The following is a 26,220-nucleotide window of genomic DNA, read 5'->3' as shown; positions in this document are numbered from 1 at the left end:
TACAAGGACAAACAGTCTTTCAACCATTTCAAGGCAACAAAACAAGACAGAGAAGCCCCACCGTCGGCGAGAATGCCCAGTTAACCCTCCTGTTTTAAAACTAACAAAGTTTTCTTTGATTTTAAAACAGGGGCAAAAACAACTTGTGTCAGGAAAAACCCTATGAGAAGAGTTGAAGAAGTCAGGCGTCCACCTGGAGAATGAGGATAAGAATTAAAGAAATCAGGCGTCCACCTGGAGAATGAGGATGAGAAAAGAAGAAGTCAGGCGTCCACCTGGAGAACAAGGATGAAGAATTTAAAGAAGTCAGGCGTCCACCTGGAGAATGAGGATGAGAATTAAAGAAGTCAGGCGTCCACCTGGAGAATGAGGATGAGAATTAAAGAAGTCAGGCGTCCACCTGGAGAATGAGGATGAGAATTAAAGAAATCAGGCGTCCACCTGGAGAATGAGGATGAGAATTAAAGAAGTCAGGCGTCCACCTGAAGAATGAGGATGAGAATTAAAGAAGTCAGGCGTCCACCTGGAGAATGAGGACAAAGAATTAAAGAAATCAGGCGTCCACCTGGAGAATGAGGACAAAGAATTGAAGGAATCAGGCGTCCACCTGGAGAACGAGGATGAAGAATTAAAGAAGGAATCAGGCGTCCACCTGGAGAATGAGGATGAGAATTAAAGAAGTCAGGCGCCCACCTGGAGAATGAGGATGAGAATTGAAGAAATCAGGCGTCCACCTGGAGAATGAGGACAAAGAAAAGAAGGAATCAGGCGTCCACCTGGAGAATGAGGACGAGAATTAAAGAAGTCAGGCGTCCACCTGAAGAATGAGGATGAGAATTAAAGAAGTCAGGCGTCCACCTGGAGAATGAGGACAAAGAATTAAAGAAATCAGGCGTCCACCTGGAGAATGAGGACAAAGAATTGAAGGAATCAGGCGTCCACCTGGAGAACGAGGATGAAGAATTAAAGAAGGAATCAGGCGTCCACCTGGAGAATGAGGATGAGAATTAAAGAAGTCAGGCGTCCACCTGGAGAATGAGGATGAGAATTGAAGAAATCAGGCGTCCACCTGGAGAATGAGGACAAAGAATTGAAGAAATCAGGCATCCACCTGGAGAATGAGGATGAGAAAAGAAGAAGTCAGGCGTCCACCTGAAGAACAAGGATGAAGAATTAAAAAGGGAATCAGGCGTCCACCTGGAGAATGAGGATGAGAATTAAGGAAGTCAGGCGTCCACCTGGAGAATGAGGATGAGAATTAAAGAAGTCAGGCGTCCACCTGGAGAATGAGGATGAGAATTAAAGAAATCAGGCGTCCACCTGGAGAATGAGGATAAAGAATTGAAGGAATCAGGCGTCCACCTGGAGAACGAGGATGAAGAATTAAAGAAGGAATCAGGCGTCCACCTGGAGAATGAGGATGAGAATTAAAGAAGTCAGGCGTCCACCTGGAGAATGAGGATGAGAATTAAAGAAGTCAGGCGTCCACCTGGAGAATGAGGACAAAGAGTTGAAGAAGTCAGGCGTCCACCTGGAGAATGAGGATAAGAATTAAAGAAGTCAGGCGTTCACCTGGAGAATGAGGATGAGAATTAAAGAAGTCAGGCGTCCACCTGGAGAATGAGGATGAGAATTAAAGAAGTCAGGTGTCCACCTGGAGAATGAGGATGAAGAATTAAAGAAGGAATCAGGCGTCCACCTGGAGAATGAGGACAAAGAATTGAAGAAATCAGGCGTCCACCTGGAGAATAAGGACAAAGAATTGAAGAAATCAGGCGTCCACCTGGAGAATGAGGACAAAGAATTGAAGAAATCAGGCGTCCACCTGGAGAATGAGGACAAAGAATTGAAGAAGTCAGGCGTCCACCTGGAGAATGAGGACAAAGAAAAGAAGCAGTCAGGCGCTCACCTGGAGAACAAGGGAATACAATTAAAGCAGACAGAAGTCAGGCACCCACCTGGAGAACAAGGGAATGCAATTGAAGTGTTGAAATCAAAAGCCCGCTCATATGAGAAAGGAGCACATTTAGAGTCAATAAAGCAGAGGAGTCCAACAAAGTCCCCAGCAGGAAACAACAAGAATCCCAAACAGATAAAGAAAATACGGGACACAATAAAAAGGAATACGGAATAAGCCAAATGCCCAAGAGTCACCAAGATATCAAGACAACAAGAAATGCAAGGGCATGATCTAGATAAGATTTTATAATTCATGTACCATAGTCTAGTTTAGCTTTTTATATTACCTTTGAAGTAAGGTGTAATAAGGAGGTCAGCAAGCAGTAAAAACAGCACGAAGCAGCAGTAACATCACAGTCCCACGGTAGTCCCAGCTACCCAAACCTTCCCGAACTACATTGACCTGATTCCTTTATAGCCAAAGATATGTAGGAAACCTTTGAAGCAGAGGTTCGGTCAAATCTTTCAAAAATGCTTCCCACGGAGTATTTGATAGGGCAGAAATCGCTCGTATCCGCTCACTTTATCTTTGCACGAAAACTCTTCGAGTTTCCGCACAAAGAGGGGCAGCTGTGAGCACGTGATTTTTGCCTCACGAAAACTACTCCAAAATAAATCAAAAATAAAATAAATTTCTTTTAGTGTGTGATTTTTGAATTTGCGTGGTGTTAAATATTTGTGTTATGTCCGTAAATATTTACGTTGTCATAATAAAATGAAAAATAAAATAAAATACATGTTGCATGCATATCTAGGATTTAATTATGCATTGATTCAAAATAAAATCACAAAAATATGCATTTTGTTCTATTTTAAATATTCCACTGTGTGATTAATGTTTTATTTGTATGTTGAATAGTTGTTATAAAGTGATTAATATTGTTTAGAAGTTAAAATTGTTTTATAATTAAAATTAGGAATTTAAATTAGAAAATTGAAATAAAAAAAATAAATAAAAAAATAAAATAGAATATGAAAATCGGACCTGGATTAAAATCCAGGCCCAAATCAAGTTACCCCCCCACAGCCCAATCCAAACAGCCCAGGTCCGGTCCAATTCAAACGAGTCAAAACGACAGCGTTTGGTCGTAGTTTATCAAGGACCGTTGGATCAAATCCAACCAACGGCTGAGATCTCATCACCTTAACCCGTAGCCCTTACCCGACCCAATGCCTCGATTCAGCCCGACCCCAGTATTAAACCAAACGACAACGTTTGGCTAAATGAACTAATCCTGGCCATCTATTTTCTTTGATCCAACGGTCAAGATTAATCCACCTTCCCCCTATATAAACCCCAAATCCTTACCCCGGCCCCCCTAGACAAACACCCTCCCCTCCTTCCCTGTTCATCATCGTCCTCAAACCCACCCCTAACCCTAGCCGCCCTAGCATTCCATTGCCTGAAACCCGGCGGCATAAACGCCGCCGGTCACCACCTTAACACCCTAGAACCCCCTGAACACCCTCTATCCGAATATGTTAGCCGCTTGGCTCGAATCTTCCTTAAGGTTCTCGAATCTTCATTTGAAGATTCGAGCCAAACTCAGATCTAAACCAAACAACCCCTAGTTAACACCATAGCACCCCCTAGCATGCCTCGTTATGGATCCGGTGTTTGTTTGGCTCGAATCACTTCAGAGCTTCTCGAATCTTCATTTGAAGATTCGATCCAAACAAGAACTCACCCAGATCTGTTCTAAACTAACACCAAATCACCCCTAGGTTTCCCTCATCCTTGTGTCATCATTGGTTCCCCTCGAATCTAACCAGAAATGGTTAAGCCCCAAATCGAACCTTCAGGAACCCTAGAAATACCAGACTTTTGGATTCTGCCCAAATTAAATAGAAGATTGAGGTTTAATCGACCTTAGTAGAAGTATTTTCAGTGGAAAATACTTCGACTAAGGTCTGTTTGATTTCAAAAAAAATCCGAATCCATATGGAGTTCTAGTCTGAATAAATTTGAAGGTTCAGAGGTATTTTTCTATTTCTTTTGTGTATTCTACGTGTATTTTTGTAACCTGTGTAATTTTTCATATTTTTGTTTATTTGTTCTATGGATTCTGTCTCTTACCCGTCTACTTAATCCAAATATGAATTGTTTCTGTTGGTTATGATTATTTACAATGTGTGTAATCGACTCGATTAAGTTCGTCGATTAGTTGTATTATAAATCCTGCTTCTGAAAATGTTGACTGAAACAACCTGTTTTGGATGGATTATTTTGCTATAATCAGTTAATTAGCTATTGTTAATCAGTTGGTTCTTGTTTAATAAATCAGTAAATTCAAATGAATGTTGTGTATATGTTGATTTCTGAGCATTGAGTTTCAGGGCATTGTCAGTATATTGACAATGCTCCTGTGTTTGCCTGATTCTAGTTCAATGTTGAAGTTAAAGTTTGAATTGTTATAATAAAATCAGTGTAATGTTGTTGTGATGTTAGTTCTGAACTCAAGTTTACAAAGGTTGGGTAAATACAATTGTATTAGGAGATTAATCATAGGATTGGTTGTTAGCTGCTAGACAAGTTTAAATTCAGATAACTTGTTAAAATCTGGGACAGTAATTACAGTAGGATTTCTGGGCATTTCTGGGAATGAAACAGTAAAAACAATGTGTTAATGCTAGTGTATTATAATGGAATGTTATTGGCTATAATAATGGGGAACAAGGGATAATGGGGCTGCTTAAAATCAGGATAAGATCACTTAAAGTATTCAAAAGCAGTTTTTAATGGAACTTTCTGATTTTAAAAGAAGAAAGGGGTCCAGGAAGCACTTAAAAAAGAAAGGGGGCAGGCCTGTATAAATACAGGGAGCTGGACAGAGATTAAGGAGGATAAAAAAAATCTGATTTGGAGGACATATTTTAAAACTGAAGAGAGGAAAAATCAGAGGAGATTAGGAGAAAAATCTGATTTGAAGGACAGATTTTAGGACTGAAGATCAGTTTTCAGAGAGAGTTTTTAAAGAGAGGGAGAGAGATTTTAAGAGTCTGATTTTAAGGCATTAGATATATACACAGAAATATATATACATAGAGAGAAATCTGGATAGAAGAAGAGAAGAAAACAGAAACAGAAAAATCAGAAATAGGAATCCGAAAGAGGAAGAAACTGAAATCTGAAAAAAATGTTATTCTTCTAGAATCTGTCCGTTGTTTGTTTTGTGGATATTGTTCAGTTTGAATCTGAAATCTTTCTCTCAAGTTTCTGTCACTGTTCATCTGGGTTAACGGGTCTTGTTCAGACTTGCTGTATACTGCTATTCTGCTGAATTTGTTACTACTGCTACTGCTGAAATTTTAACTCCTTCTTCCTTATTGCCAGGTACATATCTTTTAAAACCTATGTTGTGAAGGGTTTCAACATGACAATAAATAAAGTTTGAATTGTAATACTATCTTCTATTCATTTGAGCTCTTTAGTTAAAAATTCAGCTTTGTTTCATGATTAAATAAGTAGTATATGTTGACGGGATGACTGTAAGTTAAATGTCATTTCTTGAAGTTGATATAAATGTTGTAATAATGTTAATTTCTAAATTTTCATTAACGGAAGATATAATTAAGTTGTCAAGGTAAGGAATATGGCATGAATGTTGGCCATTATTTAAATGTTTTTTTTGGTGTTGTTAGCTAAGTAAAGAGTAATGTAGAAATATCAAGAAAACTACACTAGTAACATCTATTGTTAAATAAGGTAAAAATGGTGTTGGTGTTGTTTTCATGTATAAGATAACAGATGTATGTATAACCACTAGTGAAAAAATGATTTGATATAACTCGTTACGATGTTATGAATGTTTCCGACATACAATTAGGTTGCATGTAAGACAATTTTATTAAATCAGGTTTGTAATTAATTCCTTTCTTATCAACTTGATTATTTATCGTTATAAATAAACTAAGCAATTATAATTTTGGATTAAAAACAAGCATGTGAGAATAAGATGGGATGTATAAGCGAGAGTTGCAACATTTTATATCAATGATACGTAGAAATATAGTTTGCATTAAATAAAATAATGAAAATTCTTCAAAAAATATCTCTTCCCTTTATAAATCATTTTTTTTAGTTTCATATGCAATTCATTCTTTGGTATATATATACATACGTTGTATTTGCTAAAAATAGTATTAATCATATTTTTATTCTTTTTCTTTGAATTTGAATAGTCTGGATGAATATAATTTATACGCGGAAATTACAATCAACGGGCAACATTTAATAAATTGTGAATTCTTTTAAAAGAATTTAAAGGCATCCCTTAAATGTGAATTTCTCAGGATTTTCATATAAAATGTGTAGATATAATAAATAATTCTTGGAAAACCCATAATACCATTAAGAATATTTGGCGTAATTAGGAATACGTTCGCGTAACCTGATTATATTTTTAAAAGCAATTTGAATTATGCGTTTGCGCAACTTCGAGTGAACATTTTAATAAAAGGGATTTCTCCGAGGATATCAAAATAATTTCATATAGCCCGAGATGTGCAATTCATTGTTTAAATACAAGGGTGACGATGTTCTTAATTTTATTTTAAATTTTGAACATATGAGTTTTAACAAAAATATAATATGGTCAATTTTATTGTGTACACGTATGCGTGACATGATCCCCTGTAATTATAAAAGGTATATAATACGAATATACGTACGCGTAATTCGTTTATATAATTGTAAACAATAAATAAAAGCGGCAGTAAAATCATGCAATAAAAACGTATTTAGTAAAATCAAGATAATTAAGCCAATAATAAAAACAGTTGAGCGACCGTGCTAGAACCACGGAATTCGGAAATGCCTAACACCTTCTTCCGGATTAACAGAATTCCTTACTCAGGATTTCTGGTTCGCAGAATAAATAACAGAGTCATATTCTCCTCGATTCAGGGATTAAAACCGGTGACTTGGGACGCCTTAAAATTCCCAGGTGGCGACTCTGAAATAATTAAATAAATCCCGTTTCGACTGTCCTTCAATTGGAAAAAACTCCCTACGCGTCTCGCGGGCGCGAAAAAAGGAGGTGCGACAAGTGTCAGGGCCTTAATTAGGCCTGATTTCATTTGTGCACCAAAATACACTACCTGATTACTGAAAATGCAGAATACTAATCAACCACTATAAGTTAATTTATCAAGATGTTGTTAATATCAACAACAAAAAATCGAGTCCTAAACTCATTCATGAATTACCTTAGACCTAAACATGCCATTAATCTAACAACATTGAAATTCGAGGTGATTCAGGTGAGAATACTCAGCAATTAAAACACATATCCTTTCGAGACATATACAGTATACACTCGACATATTTTTCAACAAAGTCCAAATGAGTTACAACAACTGTTAAGCATTGCAAACTGTCAAACCATACATGAAACAACTAAACTAATTCAAACCTTCAAACACCTAAATATTGTGACTAAATTATAGAGTAGAACATCAGCTTCAGCATGCTTAAACAAAAACTTGAAAGAAACTACGAAGCCAAAAATAGAAGACATCAAGCAAAGAAGAAGATCTGAAATTCTATTCTAGGCCAACATGTTACAACTTCATTTTTGTCATTTCAAGGCTCATGAAAATACCTGGATACAACAAAGAACAAAATGAGGTAAGAACTTCAGTAAGAAATAAGTGGAGAATAGTAATAAATCAACTGCAGTACACAGTTCAGCTTAGTCCATACTCGAAATAGAGAACCAGAAATCCTATAGAAAAAGTTTTTCTAAGTTGTGCTAGAAATCAGAAGAAAATAGGGGCAGCTACCAATGAAACAGTAGCTGAGCCTTTTAGTGTTTTTAGGGTTCTGAAAAAAATCCCCCTCAAATGAATGAGAAGGATCCTATTTATGGGCATCAAAATGCCATGTGCTGAAAAGGGTAAGGGAATTATTCCCTTCAACCCACAAAGAGCATCTTTCAACAGAATTGGACAGCTGGCTGCCCCTAATTGGTTTCAGTATTTTGTACTGGCCAAATAGGGCCAGCTGCCCATATTCTAGAACCTTCTAACATGGTCTTATTCCATTTTCTATTTGTCCACCCCTCAAATGACCCCTCTAAGTATTCTTTTGTTCAATTAAACCCCTAGAAATACCTAGAGATTTACAGATTATAGCAAACAATAACAAAAACAATAATAATCCTAAATCAAATCGAAGGGACTGTCTAATCTTCGAAACAAACATACTGTTTTTATGCTAACATAGGCGATATGAACACATACTAAAATACTGAAAACCCTAAATTATGCTCACTAAATCAGAAAACAATTGTGAAAAGGAAAAATAAATAAATAAAACAAGAAAAGGGAGGAAGATAACACATAGTCACGAAATAATTAATATTACTGACTAACTATGGCTAACGAAAACAGAATTAAATGAAGAAAAAAAAATCTAAACAAGACAGTAGTCTAACAACACTTTTTTTCTTTTCTTCTGTTTTCACAGTCGTGAATCAGAACACATATATATATATAAATAAAAACAAGAAAACAAGATCAAGGCAGTACCTAATGAGAAACAAGGGAAAACTGGAGCGGACCTCATGCTTGGCTTCTATGTAGCTTAAAATCAACCCCAAATGGTTGTTCTTGTCAAGAACAAACCGTTTGGGGTGAATTTCAAACTATCGAACGGAAGAAAAATCGAGGAGGAAAGAACATGTACAAACCGGTGTTCTTTGGATTTTCAGATCTAAGATTCGAATGGTTTGAGAAAGATTTAAGGGAAACGGTTTGGGGATTTGGAAAGTAGAGGGAAAGTTGGTTATAAGGTGTAAGTTTGGAGGTGTTTGGAGACCTGCCGCCGCCGCCGTGAAATGATTTCAGGCGGTTGGCGGATAGGGTTTGGGCCATGTAAAATTGGGAACATTTAAGGGCAGCTAGGGTTAGGTTTTAGATCAGAGATGGGGAAAGGGGGCATTCTCTAGGGTATGGGGGGTCGGTTAGGACATATATAAGGTAGGGGGTCAGTCAGTTCTCATCCGTTCGATCAAAAGAAATCAACAGATAGGATTTGATAGCGTGAAACGGTGTCATTTGGTGGAGGGGTAAGGATGGGCCAGTTGGTATTTGGTCTAGGAAAATTTGGGGGAAACAAAAGGGGTTCGGGTTTTGAAGAGCTGAAGCCCAAATTGAAAAATCAAAGACCAAAATTCCCACTCAACTCTTGGCCCAATTTTTAAACTAATTAATCCTAATACTAATTTAATCCTAATTAGCAATCACTAATAAATTAAACTTAAATCAAATATTAAAAGACCTAATAATGAAATTGACTTAATTATCTAATTTTAACCCTTAAACTAATTAATTGATTTTAAAACTAATGAAAGAAAATACTAAAGCTAAAGCTAAAAACGGAATAATGCAAATTTTTTTTGAATTTTCTTTCTTTTATTGGTGCAATTAATTGACAATTAAGCTAAAAATTTAATTATCAACCTACTACTGCAATATATTTTTGAGTATTTTCTATGTTTTTAATGTATGCAAAAATGCAACTAAAAATGCAAACAATTGAGCAAATATTCCTAGAAATTCTATAAAAATTAAAATGAACTACAAAAAATCTATTTTGTGATTTTGTAGGAGTATTTTGGTCGAGCAAAAATCACGTGCTCACAAACATCCACTGCAAGCAATCTCTCACTAACAGGAATGAATGCAAGGCTACCCATACTCACTGCCTTCCTACTTAAGGCATCAACCACCACATTGGCCTTCCTGGTATGACACAGAATGGTAATATCATAGTACTTTAGCAGCTCCAACCATCTCCGCTGCCTCAAATTTAGATCCTTTTATTTGAACAAGTGTTGGAGGCTCCGATGATTCGTAAATACCTCACAAGACACACCGTAGAGATAATGCCTCCAAATATTCAATTCATGAATAATGGCAACCAACTCCAAATCACGAACGGGGTAGTTCTTCTCATGGGGCTTCAACTGGCGCGAAGCATAACCAATTACTCTACCCTCCTGCATCAAGACACACCCAATACCAATTCGAGAAGAATCACAATACATTGTATAAGAGCCTAGAGCTGAAGGCAAAACTAGAACTGGAGTTGTGGTCAAGGCAATCTTGAGCTTCTGAAAGCTCTCCTCACAGTCATCCGACCACCTGAAAGTAGCACCCGTTTGGGTCAATTTGGTCAAGGGCGATGCAATAGACGAGAAATGCTCCACGAAGCGACGATAATAATCGGCCAAGCCGAAAAAGCTCCGAATCTCCGTAGCTGAAGACGGTCTGGGCCAACTCTGAACCGCCTCTATCTTCTTTGGATCTACCTAAATTCCCTCACTGGACACCACGTGCCCCAAGAATGCCACTGAACTAAGACAAACACACACTTGGAGAACTAGGCATAAAGCTTCTCCTCCCTCAACCGCTGCAACACAATCCTCAAATGCTGGGCATGCTCCTCCTGGATACGAGAGTACACCAGGATATCATCAATGAATACTATGACAACGAGTCAAGATAAGGCTGAAATACATTCTTCATCAGATGCATGAATATTGCTGGGGCGTTGGTCAGCCCAAAAGACATCACAAGGAACTCATAATGACCATAACGAGTCCTGAATGCTGTCTTTAGAATATGCGAGTTCTGAATCTTCAACTAGTGATACCCAAACCTCAAATCAATGTTAGAGAACACCCTCGCTCCCAAAAAATGGTCAAATAGATCATCAATGAATGGAAAATGATACTTGTTATTGATTGTAACTTTGTTCAACTGCCTATAGTTGATGCACATCCGCATAGTACCATCTTTCTTCTTCACAAACAGAACCGGTGCACTCCAAGGCAGCATACTAGGCCTAATAAACCCCTTATCAAGAAGTTCCTGAAGCTTCTCTTTTAATTCCTTCAACTCAACTAGTTCCATACGATACGGAGGAAAAGAGATGGGTTGAGTGCCCTACACCGAGTTAATACCAAAATCAATATCCTTATCGGACTGCATGCCCGCCAGGTCTGCAGGAAATACATCCGAAAAATCTCGCACCACCGAAACAGAATCAATAGTAGGGGTATTGGTACCAATATCCCTCACAAAGGCCAAATAAGATAAACAACCCTTCCCAACCATCCGTTGAGCCTTCAAATATGAAATCACTCTACTGGGAACATAGTCTAGAGAACCTCTCCACTCGATCCTTGGCAACCCCGGCATCGTCAATGTCATGGTCTTAGCATTGCAATCTAGAACAGCATGACATGGAGACAACCAATCCATACCCAAGATCACGTCGAAGTCAACCATACTAAGCAATAACGGATCAACTCTAGTCTCCAGTCACCCAGTAGTCACTACACATAACCAATATACACGGTCCACAATAATAGTATCGCCTACTGGCATAGATACATGAACAAATAAAACTAAGGACTCACAAGGCATTAGGTAATGAGCAAAATACGATGATACACGAATAAGTGGAACCATAGTCAAATAATACAATAGCATCTCTGTGGCATACTAAGACAATACATGTGATCACTACATCTGAAGCAACAATATCTAGCTGGCAGGAACAGCATAGAATCGAGCCTGACTGCCACCGAAACCACCCGAACCTCGAGGCCTCTTGGACTTCCTCTCCTCACTCTCCTGACTACGGACCATCTCTATCTACCGAGCAATATCAACTACCTCATCGAAAGTAGCACCAGATACCCTCTCTCGAGTCATAAACAACCACAGCTGATATGTAAAGCCATCAATGAATCTCATAATCCTCTCCCTATCAGTGGGAACTAGCCAGACTGCATGACGATCCAACTCTGAAAACCTCATCTCGTCCTGGGTCACAAATATGCCATCCTAACGTAGCTGCTCAAACTATCTACGCAGCTCATCCCTGCAAGACTACGTTACAAACTTCTCCAAGAAGAGAACGGAGAACTCTTGCCATGAAAGTGGTGCTGCACTGATCGGCCTAAGCCTCTCATAAGCCTCCCACCATCTGAAGGCAGCCCCAGTAAACTGAAAAGTAGTGAACGAGACCCCACTAGTCTCTAAAATACCCGCCCTGCGAAGAATCCACTGGCACTTATCCAAGAAGCCTTGGGCATCCTCTAACTTAGCCCGCTAAGTGATGGAGGCTGGAGCCTCCCAAATCTCTCTAGTCTCCTCTGCTCATCAATAAGTCATAACGGGACCCACTTAGGCCTGAGCAACTGTAGCCAACTGGGCTGGTAGTACCTCCAGTGTCTGTAGTCCCTGCATCACCTGCTCTGGAGTATGGGCGGCGGGAGTGTGAGTACCTCCCCCGACCTGAGAAGTGGTTGTTGTCGCCGGAACAGAGACTGCCTGAGCAAGGCTGGTGTACACAGTCAAAATCTAAGCCAAGGCCTCCTGAAGCATGGAATCATAATGGGCACAACTGGTGCCTAAGCCGGTCCCACTGGCTTAACCGTATCTTGTACCAGCTCATGAGCTGGAGTGACTAGTGGATCTACAGGCATTGCTCTAGCTGCTGTACGAGCTACACATCTGCCCCTACCACGGCCTCGGCCTCTCAGGGCCCTAGATGGTGGCACTGGTAGCTGTCCGTCCTATCCGGTAGCACGTGTCCTCACCATCTGTGAGAGAATAGAATACAGAAGTTTAGTTACCGAAATCAACAAATCTGCACGACAAGAATACAAGAATGTGAATTTTCCTAAGGGTTCGGCAGCCTATCAAAGATAAATACAGACGTCTTTGTACACATCTGCAAGACTCTACTAAACCTGCTCATGACTCGTGAGGCCTATGTAACCTAGGCTCTGATACCAACTTGTCACGACCCAAAACTTAGGTTGTCGTGATGGTGCCTATAATGGTACTAGGCAAGCCGACACTTAAAAATACTTTCAACACTTTTAAATGAAAAAAATAAAATAACCAGGTTGAAGTCATCAAATTCTTAATAAAACTGGATAGAAGGTCAAAACCCAATACAAAAATTCCCAACATCACGGTGTCACGGAGTACATGTGCGTCTGCACAACACAAGTCTGGAAATACTGTCTATGAAAGACTAAAACTAAATACATAAAGCTGAAAGATATAGAAGGAGAGACAAGGTCTGCAAACGCCGGACAACTACCTTAGAATCTCCAAACGATCAAGTTGCGCAAAGAAATCAACACCCATCATGTCCACAAACGCCCGAATCTGCACACGAAATGCAGAGTGTAGCGTGAGTACAACCAACTCAGTAAGTAACAAGACTAAATAGTGGACAGAAATTAGTGACGAGCTTCACGTATATAGTTCAATTACAAAAATTACAACATAGGAAGATAGGCATGCTTTCAAGTTCGACAATTAAGGATAAAATAGTTACTTCATGCCAAGTTCAATTGAAACAGGATATAATATCTCTCAGAAATTACATAACAATGATATATGCCAGCTGAAGTACAACAGTAATAAAATCAAGTGCAAAATCTCAGTGCAACAGTCACTTAGTCCTCCCATGCACTCCAACCTCACAGTCACTCATTCCTCACAGTCTCTCATTCCTCTCAGTCGCTCGGCACTTGGCACTGGCACTCGCACTCATTAGATACCTGTGTTCACTAGGGGTGTTACACACTTCGGAGGGGCTCCTTCAGCCCAAGCACTATAACAAGTCAATCATGGCATAAATCAGTAAAACATGTTGTGACGTGCAATTTGATCCCATAAATATCCTCACAATCAGGACCTGGCCTCACTCAGTTATCAAACTCTCCAGTCTCTCAGGCTCTCGGTAAATCATGATAATTTGCCCAAACATCAATGATATAATGCATTAGTAAAGAACAATAGAGACTGAGATATAATATGCAAGTAAAACTGTAATTGAGTACAAGCAGCAATTAGCAAATAATTCAACATGTAACACAGCCTCTATGGGTCCCTACAGTACCAATATATAGCTTAAACATGCTTTTTAACATGATTTGCAGTCAATTTTTATAACATATGGAGAACATACAGACAACAACAGATTATTCAACTATACAGTTCCATAAAATTGACAAGTCACAATTCCTATGGTGCACGCCCACACACCCGTCACCTAGCATGTGTGTCACCTCAAAACCAATCACATGACATATAATACGGGGTTTCATACCCTCAGAACCAAATTTAGAACTGTTATCAAACTGCGCGAATCCCTACTCCAACACGCCCTTGCCTCGCGAATTGGCCTCCAAATGCCTCGAATCTAGCCACAAATAGTTCGATACAATCAATACGGGCTAAAGGAAGCAATTCCATAAGAAAATACTAAGTTATAAATCAAAAGTCAAAATTCGATTCAAAAGCCGACCCCTGGTCCACGTCTCGGAATCTGATAATAGTCACAAAACCCGAAAGCTCATTTAGTCACGAGTTTAACCATACCAACTTTACCAAAATCCGACACCAAATCGCACTCAAATCCCCAAATCAAACTCTTCAAATCCCTAGCCTCAAACTCCCAAATTTCACCTTAAATACACACAAAACTAGGTGGGAAATTCAATGGGGAAACAAAATTATTGATTAAAAATGAGCACAAGTGGCTTTCCTCAAAAAAACCCCTCAAACATCCTCTCAAAAATCGCCCAATCCTAAGCTTGAAATGTTCAAAATGAAGAAAAATTGCGAACCCTTGAATTTAAATGTTCTACCCAGCCTTTTCGCTTCTGCGGTTCATTTTGCCACTTCTGCAGCACCGCTTTTGCGGTCAACCATCTGCATTTGTAGAAGTCACTAATGGCGACCAACCACTTCTGCGATCGCAAACCCCGCTTCTGCGGGTGCACATTTGCGCAAATCGTCCGCTTCTGCGAACCAACCTCCCCAAGCTCACTTTTGCTTCTGCGATCCTCCACGCGCAATTGTAAGTTCGCACCTATGACACACCCAAGGCCATACAAAATCTTGATTTTGTGCCACTCCAGCTGCACCTGCAGCAGCACGCCTCCAGCCAACCCCTCGCAGGTGTGATCACACCAGAAACTCCCAGCTTCAGCAATGCACTAAGTCATATTTTCGATCCGTTAACCATCCGAAATCGACCCGAGGCCCCTGGGACCTCAACCAAGCATACCAACAAGTCCTAAAACACGATACAAACTTAGTCAAGCCCTCAAATCATCTCAAACAACATCAAAAATATGAATCGAACCCTAATTCAAGTCTATTGAAACTAAGGAATTCCAACTTCTACAAACGATGCCGAAACCTATCTAATCATGTCCAATTGATACCAAATATTGCACACAAGTCACAAATGACACCACATACCTACTCCAACTCCCGGAACCAATCCGAACCCGGTAACCATAAAGTCCACTCTCGATCAAACTTCCAAATTATCAATTTTTTGCCATTTTAAGCCTAATTTCACTATGGACCTCCAAATCACAATCTGAACATGTTCCTAAAGTCCAAAATCACCCAACGGAGCTAACGGAACCATCAAAACTCTATTCCGGAATCGTTTATAGATAAATCGGCATTCGGTTAACCTTTTCAACTTAAGCTTCCAATCTTGAGACTAAGTGTCCCAATTCATTCTGAAATCCCTCCGGACTCGAACCGACTATTCCGTCAAGTCACATAATAGTTATAAAGTATAAAATGAGCAGTAAATGGGGTAAAGGGGCTACAAACTTTCAAAATGGTCGGCAGGGTCATTTTAGATGTGAAGCAGCCAAATAGGAAATTCTATGGCTTGATGGATTGTATAATTTGTGCTAATTGAAAAGAATGTTTGTTCGTAAAGGTTACGGTTACGAGTTAGCCAAATGTTCCATAGACTTAATGATATAAAGGTGCGAGAATTAATCTTATGAGGTAACTGAGGTGATTTTGAATTGATTAGAGGATGCAACCATTGTTGTGGGTGATCCATATGTATGAGCCCACTGATATGGCCTTGAAGCCCTAGTGAGGCCCAATAGGTTTGGCCATTGACACATGTTAGAAAAATATGAGTTAGAGTCTCATTGGCCCCCTGACAGTAGTAACAGGTTGCATCCATTATAATTCCAATAGATTGGAGAAAGTGACGTGTGGGCAATCTATTAGGTTGAGGGGCCAAATAAAATTTCTAACCTTAGGATGGATTGGCAAAGCCCAATCCATTTAAAATTTTGAGGGGGGGAAAGTGTTTGGGTGTGGTTATTTGCTAATGCATTATACAAGGAATGGACAGAAAAATGTCCATTAGGTGTTAAAGCCCAAATATGTGATCTGTTTCTCTTTTGTACAAAGAAATGGAGGATGTTTGAATGGCGTTTTATTTAGGAGCATTAATAAATTTCTCCTTTTAAATTTAGGAGGTTTTTTTTTATTTAATAAAATTTTGACTAATTTATACACTACTTTCAAACACATTCAGATTTTGAAGTATTTCAGTTGAAAAGTTTTTTAAGTTAATAAAATTTTAAAACACACTAGGAAAGTTTGGTATAATGTTTTGACAAGTAACTTTTTTATAAATATATTCGGTAAAAACAAACTTTTTGAATTTTTTTTGGTTTGAGAGTCTTTATTTATTAATAAATTTTTACACAATTTTATATACCCAAGTATCTCTATAAAAGAATCTATAGTTTTAGTTTTTCATCATCAAAATTTTGTATTGCTCAAGTAATAGTTACAAAATTAAGGGTTTCTAGTTCTCAATGACGAGCAAAAAGTTTTTGTATTAGTAATTAATTTTGCATTCACGTGATTGTATTAGCAGTTGAGTTTTCTTCGATATATTTGTAAACTTTGTATTTGTATTTGTCAAAACCAGCTATCCATGAGATTCAGCCATGGATTCTTAGCTGATCGAAGCTAACTTGGTGGGTTTGAGTAGGTCGGTGAAACAGAGGAAGAAGGTGGAGAGAGAATATTCTCAGAGATTCTATTTCATCTATCAATACTGCATATGTCTGTACATGTATATGTATAAAACTAAAAAACTAACTAACTCCACTACTAACTATGATTAACTAACTAACTACTAACCATAGTAAACTTAAGTTACAATTAGTACAACTAATTAACTCTCACTATAACTAATTAAGTGACATTGTTTGGCTCAATACTCCCCCTCAAGCTGGATGGTAGAAATAAATTTTCTACTCCCAGCTTGCTCAACAAATGATAGTGTGGTGTTTTTTCAAGACCTTTGGTAAGTAAATCTGCAAGTTGATCCTTAGTACTGACATGATGTGTTTGGATGAGACCTTGCTGCAATTTCTCAGACAATCGATGTCAATGTGTTTGGTCCTCTCGTGGAATATTGGATTAGCAGCTATCTGTATGGCTGCTTTACTATCACAAAAGAGGTTTATGGGAAATTTCATAGTGATTCCTAACTCCTTAAACAGACCCACAAGCCATGATAATTCAACTACTGTTGAGGCCATGCTTCTAAACTCTGCCTCTGCTGAACTTCTTAATATTGTGCTTTGTTTCTTGGATTTTCATGAAATAAGTGATTCCCCATACTTCACAATGTACCCTGTGACTGATTTTCTGGACTGTGGACAGGCTGCCCAGTCGGAGACACAATAGGCAACCAATGAATGAGAGGTTGCAAAAGACATTAGTAAACCCAAACCTGGAGAACTCTTCAAATATCTGATGACCCTGAGGGCTGCATTCATGTGTGACCTTTTAGGTTTGTGCATAAATTGGCTCAAGACCTGAACCACATAACTATATCAGGCCTGGTCATGGTAAGGTAGAGCAACCTTCCTACAAACCTTTGATAGGGTTCAACATCAGCCAGAATAGTATCATCATCATTCTTGGTCTACGTAGCTTCATTAAATTCCACTTGTGTGAGCTTCTGATTGACTTCCAAAGGTGTTGACACAGGCTTTGCTCCCCCTAGCCCTGAATCAGATATTAGATCAAGAGCATATTTGCGTTGATTCATGAGAATTCCAGGCTTACTTCTAGCAAATTCTATGCCTAAGAAGAATCTGAGCTCCCCTAAGTCTTTCATTTTAAACTTCTTCTGAAGGTCGTCTTTAGCAGCTTGAATAAGTTTCTGATTATTGCCTGTCACCAGAAGGTCATCTACATAGACTAGGACAACCACTAAAGCATCACCTCTTCTTTGTGTAAACAAGGAATAATCAAAGTGGCTTTGGACAAATCCCAGGTCTTGAAGAGCTTCAGTGAGCTTCAAGTCCCACTGTCGAGATGCTTGTTTGAGCCCATAACGTAACTTCTTCAATTTGCACACCTTGGCTTTAGACTCCCCCTTGATGCCAAAACCTTGAGGAAGATGCATGTATACTTCTTCAAAGAGACCCCCCTGCAAGAATGCATTGTGCACATCCATCTGATAGATGTGACAATGTTCTGAAGCAGCGCCAGCTATAACAGATCTGATAGTTACCATTTTAACTACAGGAGAAAAAGTCTCCTTGTAGTCTAGACCTTCCTTTTGGCTAAAGCCTTTGGCCACAAGCCTAGCCTTGAACCTTTCTACTTCCCCATTGGCTTTGTATTTGACTTTGTATACCCATTTACAACCTATAGGGTTTTGCTTTCAGGTAGATCAACTATATCCCAGGTCTTGTTGTCTTCCAAAGCTTGAATCTCATGACATTGACCCACTTTGCATCTTTGGCTGCCTCATAGTAGTGCTTGGGCTCAACAATAACTATTTGTGCAGTAAGACACTTTGCATATGAAGGAGATAACCCATCATAGCTCAGATAATTGGACATAGGATATGCACAAGAACTTGTCACATAATCATGCATCCATCTGGGAGGTCCAGTTGTCCTTTGGGATTTTCTGACTGCAATTGGTTAAACAACTTCTCCATGTGATGAAGGAGGCTCAATATCATGTGGTGCAGGGTTGTCAGGTTATGCTTCAGGTGAATCAGCATCATCAAATGTTGTAAAGTTATTAGTAGGAGTGGTATGCCCCTGAACATCATCAGAAACATGTTAGACTAACTTCTCATCTGTTAATTCAAGGACTGGAAATAAGGGATTAGGCATCATCTTCATTCGTTTAAAAGGAAACATCTTCTCCTTAAATACCACATCTCTACTGATCAGAAACTGTCTAGATTGCAAGTCATACAATAGCCCTTATTTGTTGGTCAGTATCCCATAAACACTGTTGGTAATGCTCTGGCAGAAAATTTGTCCTGTTTTCTTACATTTACAGCATAACATAAGCACTCAAACACCCTAAGGTGATCTAATGATGGTGCAGTGTTAAAGAATACTTCATAGGGAGACTTTCCTTTCAAGGCTGTGAAAGGCAATCTATTTATTATGTGTACTACTGTAAGGACACACTCTCCCCAAAATCTTAAGGGTGCTGCAGATTGAAATCTCAAAACTCTAGCTGTTTCAAGGATATATTTGTGTTTTCTTTCCACTATGCCATTCTGCTGCGGAGTATAAACACATGTAGTTTGATGTACAATACCTAATGTCTCAACTAGCTGCTTCATATTTGAATTAACAAATTCAGAACCATTATTTGTTCTCAGGATCTTAACAGAACAATCAAATTGAGTACTGATCATAGAAAACAATCTTTTCATTAACCAACAAGTCTCATCTTTAGCATTCATCAGGAAAAGCCAAGTTATTCTAGAGAAATCATCCACCACTATAAGAAAAAATCTCTTGCTATCATAAGTGGGTACTCTGAAAGGTCCCATACATCAGCATACAAAAGATCAAATGGTGCCTTAGCTCTACTAGTACTAGCTGGAAATGGTAATCGAGTCTGCCTAGCTAGTGGACAAACAGGACACATTGCACAATCACTGCTCCTATTACTAATGTGAAGATTTTTGAACTTATCAATACTCTTAATTATCTCCATAGGTAGGTGGCCAAGTCTCTGGTGCCATATCTCCAGTTTTATTGAATCTTGACTAACTGACATAGAAGTAGGCATGGTTGTGGTATGTACAGTTGGTGTAGTAATCTTCCTCCTACATATGCAATCTTTGAGTATGTACAGTCCATTTGCGTTATTACCAATCCCCAACACCTTCCCAGTGTAGAGATCCTAAAATACACATATATCAGGAAAGAAGGATACCAAACATTGCAACTCTTTTATCAATTTTGAAACAGACAGTAGGTTATACTTAAAATTTGGGACATGAAGAATATAACTAATCTGTTGGTTCTTGAATATACTAGTTGATCCACTATGTGTAATTGCAGTCACATCTCCATTTGGTAAATGAACTGAGTTGGGTTTTAGGAAAGAGGTAGGGTTAATGCTTCTAGCTTTGAAATCAGGTGGTTAGAGGCACCACTATCTACAATCCAAACATCTTGATCCAGGTTAGAAATTAAGGACATTATAATACCTGAATTCATTCATGTTGCATTAGCTGCTACTTCAGTCTCCTTCCCTTTAAGCAGTTGTAGAATCTGTTCATATTGTTCTGGAGTGAATGTGAGAACCATAGGTATAGAAGCAGTTGTTGTTGCTGGGACATCTTCAGCTGCAAAATTAGTTGTTGCCTGGGAATTGTACTTCTTCCTGAACTTGTTATCTTTTGGATATCCTACTACCTTGTAGCAAGTTTCTTTTGTGTGTCCTTTCATGTGGCATTCATCACACTGAAGATTGTAATTTTTCTTTGGCCTTTGCTGATTCCCAAAACTATTCGTCATCAGTGCTGCCATCTTACCCCCATCAACAGTGGTAAAGGTGTTGGACATTGTCCTCTGACTCTCACGCTCCATTAATATAGAATAAGCTTTGTTCACAGATGGAACAGGAACCATCATCAGGAGCTGGTTGCGTGTTTGTTCATAAGACTCATTTAGTCCCATTAGGAATTGTAGAAGCTTTTGACGCTCCATGAATTGAACAAATTCACGTGAGTTAGCAGCATCACGACTAGAAATTGGTGCCAAACTATCAAATTCTGCCCAAAGCACTCTCAATTTTGAGAACTAAGTCGAAATAGAACTGGTGCCCTGCCTAGCAGTAGCAATTTCTCTATGGATCTGAAATATCCTAGAGCAATCCACCTTATCAAATCGCTCCTTCAAATCGTCCCATACTTCATTAGCATTTGACAAATATACCATCCTACTCAACAATTCCGGAGAAACACAGTTCCTCAACCAAGACAATACAATTGCATTACAATGTTCCCAGAGATCTACGAGATTTGTACCATAGTTCTCCCTCTTGCATGTGCCGTCTATGAACCCTAGATTATTTTGACCTAGAATTGCAATCCTCATTGCCCGGCTCCACACAGAGTAGTTTTCTGGTCCTCATAGTTGCAACGAAATCAACACAGCTCCTGAATTCTCATTTGAATTCAGGTAAAGTGGATGATTGTGACCTAATTTCTTTGGTTCAGTGTTATCGACAGTCGCCATTGTTGATCTTCCAAAATAATGCAAAGAAGACTAAAATGGACGAAATTGAGAATGATGAGACCACACTAATGGTCGTGTGGCTCTGATACCATATCAAAACCAGCTATCCATGAGATTCGACCATGGATTCTTAGCTGATCGAAGCTAACTTGGTGGGTTTGAGTAGGTAAGGTGAAAGAGAGGAAGAAGGTGGAGAGAGAATATTCTCAAAGATTTTATTTCATCTATCAATACTGCGTATGTATGTACATGTATATGTATAAAACTGGAAAACTAACTAACTCCACTACTAACTATGGTTATCTCAAAGATTTTTTATTTTCTCAAAGAAGGTGGAGAGAGAATATTCTTAAAGATTTTTTATTTTCTTTCTATTAGGACTTTTTAATTTATTTTTCATCACCCTGTTTCTAGCTGAATGGTGAACAAATTAATAAGTGAATTTATATATAGATATAGTTATAGATATAGATATACATAGATTAGATTTGATCAAAATCCATTTAGATTTTGTCTAAAAAGTGCCAAGTGACCATTTTTAATAGGCCATTTGGCCTAACCTCATGCTTCACTACCCTTCTTTTAATATACAGAAAATGGGTCAGAAATATCCTTATACTATTTTATTTATACACTCTGTTATACTATTGGTCCAATAAAGTGCTCGATGTCATAGAATTGGTGCAAAAGTACCACTCTACCGTTAGGACCCTCCACCATGGAAATATTATCCTATGTGGCCTGCCATATCGCTTAGGTAAATGCCACATGGCATACCATCTCATTGCACTTATTCCATTTTACCCCTCCCTAATTCTTCTTCTTCCACCACCACCCCCTTCAATAAAACACCTACCCACCTAATTAAATACCATCCATTAGAGGACAAGAAACTTCGATTTTGGTTAGATTACAAATTGTGTATTGTCATTAATCACATTCCAAGCCTTCTTTCCACTCTCTGTGACATTTCGGTACCCACCCACCCTTTTTTCAAAGGTGGGTATTGGCCTTGAATTCAATTGGTCGCCCTTTTTAGTAGTATAAAGTTAAAAGGATGAAAATGTTATTACTTGAACTATAGTGAATAATCCTCTTTCCAGCAAAGAAATAATAATCAAAGGTTTATTTGATAGGATTGAGAACTGATCTTTGAAGTTAGTATCAATAATTACTTTAAGCTTCTAATTTTCAAGAATTGACCCATTAAATTTATATTGTCTGAAACTTATGATGGAATATGAAAGAGAGAACTGGAAGTTTCAAGTAATATAAATTGCTAACTTAAAATATTAAATTTGAAAAAGTAATCTCCATTTATATTGGAACTGTGAAACAGAAAACTTAACATATGAACTGCAGTGAAGAAACCCTCGAGATGGACCAAATAACTCCATTATGTCACATTCAAATAGGAATTATAGTTCATCAGAGTTGCTTCTTACGATATTTATTGACTCTCCTATTCAAGTTAGAGTTAAATTCTAGTGGTTTTGACTTAAAATTTATATATAATATAATTTGAAACTTAATTTATTAATTAAGTAATCTCATTTCTATATTTTTTAATCATACGATATTCAATTTCAACCATTAGATAAGGTTACCAAATAATATAGGCTTGGAGCTTGCTGTGTTTGAGAACTAACACATAACAATCGTCAGCTTTCTTCGGTGTTCTTTTACCTTCTTACTTTTCTCTTGCTTTTGTGTTTATATACTGTCAAGACCCGGAATTTCCACCTTCGGAATCGTGATGTAGCCTAACATTTCACTTGTTAGGCAAGCCAACGTTAGAGTAATTCTTTGCCAAATTTAACCACTTCGAACAATTTAACCAATTAAACAGAAATAAAGCTAAAATGAGGTACGAAATAGCATAAACATCTGATATCTAGTACAACCCGGATCTGGAGTCACAAGTACACGAGCATCTAGAGGTTCTACATATAAAGTCTGAAATAAGTACAACTGTCATGAATGAAATGAACAGCGAAATAAGGAAGGAGGAAGGGGACTTCAAGGTCTGCGGATGCCAGCAGATCTACCTCGAGTCTCCAAATGCTAATCCGAGATGATACGCCTCACAGACAGCTGGGACCAGTATCAAAATCTGCATAAGAAGTGCAGAGTGTAGTATGAGTACAACCGACCCAATTTACTCCGTAAGTGTCGAGCCTAACCTCGACGAGGTAGTGACGAGGCTATGACAGGACACCCACGTAAATAAACTTGTACAGAAGGAAATATACGTACAATATAACAACAAATAAAGAATAACAAGTACTATTGGGAGGGGACATGTGAAAGGGGTACAGATACGGTAACCACAGCAGGGAATGATAATAAGAAACAGTCTATAAACCCTTAACCAACAAAATGAACAAACATAATGAATAAAACTGCACAGCATCACCCTTCATGCTTTTACTCTCAGCCTCATCATGAAACAGTAATAACGACACGACATCACCCTTCGTACTTTTTACTCTCAATCTCTCCATAACATGATAAATACGGCACGACATCACCCTTCGTGCTTTTGCTCTCAATTTCATCATGAATCAATAAATACGGCACGACATCACCCTTCATGCTTTTACTCTTAAATACGGCACGACATCACCCTTCGTACTTTAACACTCTCCCTTACCATGTAGCAATGAACATATAACAACAGAGAGATAGAATTAAACAAGAACAAACCTTACATCAACAATGGTTCCATAATACCAAACTCAACTTCCGAAACAATACTCAATTATCACAAATAACCCATAAATGTGGAAAGAACGATTAATTTAGTAGTTAACTAGTCTAAGCATGGATATCATGATCAAAGAAAGCAATAAATTACAAGAAACAAGTCCCACCCGCATGGTTTAACCCAATAACAATGCATAAGTATTCGTAACCTCACATATACATTGTATCCAACATTTAAACAAGTAGAAAGTAGGCAAACAAGTCATAAACCCTCAAGTCAAGGTTAACCACGACACTTACCTCGCTCCAAAAGTCGGCTCAAAGTTCTACCGGAGCCTTTCCCCAAGAATACGCCTCCAACCCACTCGTATCTAACCAAAGTTGACTCAATAATGTCAAATATTGCTAAAGGAATCAATTACAATGCATAAATTTAGGATTTCCACACTTTTACCCTTAAGTAAAAAATCGAACCCAGACCTGCTTGGTCAAAACCTGAGGTTCGGACCAAAATTCACTTACCTATTCACCCCCGAGCCCGATTATGTAATTAGTTTCGGAATCCGACTTCAATTTGAGGTCTAAATCCTTAATTTGCAAAAAAAAAAAACCAATTCTTCCTAAATCCCTAGTTTCTACCAGGGAAGAACAAAGGTCAGGGCTAGAAATTAATGGGTGATGTTAGAAATAGAAGGAAGTGAGTTATAGCGTACAAACCTATGAATTGATGTTGAGTTTTCTCTTCAAAATCGCCTCTAGGCTGAGCTCTAATGGGCGGCAGGCTTTCTTCGCATTCATGAAGGGCCTGACGTGATCGCGAAGCAGCGGCTCAAATAGCCTACGCGTTCGCGAGCCTTGTGCTGCGTTCGCGAAGAGTATAGGTCAGTTCCCCTCCTCCAGATCCACAAAGCTATGTGTTCGCGGTACACTGTTCGCATTCGCGAAGGGCAGCCCCCCCTCCACTTCGCGTTCGCATATAGTCATTTGGGTTTGGATAGAGTAAAATCCTCCCCTGCCCAGTTCCCCATTCACGGTCGCAGTAGTGGCTTCGCGATCGTGAAGTACATTACACCAGAAACTAGTAGAAGTCCAAAAAACCAGATTTTTCTAAGTATAAATCATCTGTAGCGTATCAAAAACTCACTCGAGCCCTCGGGGCTCCAAACCAAATATGCACACAAGTTTAAAAACTTCATATGAACTCACTCACGCTATCAAAGCTCCAAAATAATGCCTAGACCTACGAATAGGACACCAAATCAAATGAAATTTTCAAAAAAACTTTAGAACTTCTATTATAGCAACCGGACGTCCGAATCACGTCAAACTAACTCCATTTTTCACCAAATTTGACAAATAAGTCATAAATATAGTAATGAACCTATATCGAGTTCTGAAACCAAAATACGGATCCGGTATCAAAAAAGTCAAACAATTATCAAATCTTTGAATTCATTAAACCTTTAAACTTCAATTTTCGACAAAAAACGATAATTCGAGCTAGAGACCTCCGAATTCATTTCTGGGCATATGCCCAGGTCCCGAATCACAATACGAACCCACCGGGACTGTCAAAACACAGATCCAGGTTCATTTACTCAAAATATTGACCAAAATCAACTCAAATGGATTTTCAAGGCAAAATTTCATATTTTATCAATTTTTAACTTAAAAGCCTTCTGAAAAACACCCGAATTGTGCACGCAAACTGATGAAGGCTAAAAGAAGCTATTGGAGACTTAGAAACACAGAATTAGGGTTTAAAACTCTAGATGACCTATCAGGTCATCATATTCTCCACCTCTAAAGCAACCGTTCGTCCTCGAACGGACATAGAAAAGTACCTGGATTGGTGAAAAAGTGTGGATATCTACTCTGCATGTCCGACTCGGACTCTCAAGTAGCTGCCTCGATGGGCTGACCTCTCCACTACACTCGAACTGAAGGATAACTCTTAGACCTCAACTATCGAACCTACCGGGCTAGAATAGCCATCAGCTCCTCCTCATAAGTCAAATCCTTGTCCAATTGGACTGAACTGAAATCTAACACATGGGACGGATCATCGTGATATTTCCGGATCATGGACACATGGAACACCGTATGGACTGCTGATAAACTCGGTGGAAATGCGAGCTTGTAAGCCACTTCACCC

The 26,220-nt window shown here is 38.6% G+C and overlaps 1 protein-coding gene across 1 annotated transcript; it reads right to left on the bottom strand.

Annotated features, from left to right (window-relative positions):
• Nucleotides 1-18,533: 18,533 nt before the first annotated feature.
• On the bottom strand, nucleotides 18,534-21,218 carry LOC107805001 (uncharacterized). The gene is made up of 5 exons (XM_016628973.1): nucleotides 20,939-21,218; nucleotides 20,358-20,893; nucleotides 19,646-20,016; nucleotides 19,423-19,514; nucleotides 18,534-18,775 (listed from the first exon to the last, which is right to left on the bottom strand). The coding sequence occupies exons 1-5, from the start codon at nucleotides 21,216-21,218 to the stop codon at nucleotides 18,534-18,536; spliced, it is 1,521 nt and encodes a 506-aa protein (XP_016484459.1).
• Nucleotides 21,219-26,220: the final 5,002 nt, after the last annotated feature.

Source organism: Nicotiana tabacum, chromosome 18, assembly GCF_000715075.1.
Source record: "Nicotiana tabacum cultivar K326 chromosome 18, ASM71507v2, whole genome shotgun sequence".
Taxonomy (NCBI): Eukaryota; Viridiplantae; Streptophyta; class Magnoliopsida; order Solanales; family Solanaceae; genus Nicotiana; species Nicotiana tabacum.
The sequence above is the reverse complement of the archived record's forward strand: the minus strand, read 5'-3'. Positions and strand labels throughout refer to the sequence as shown.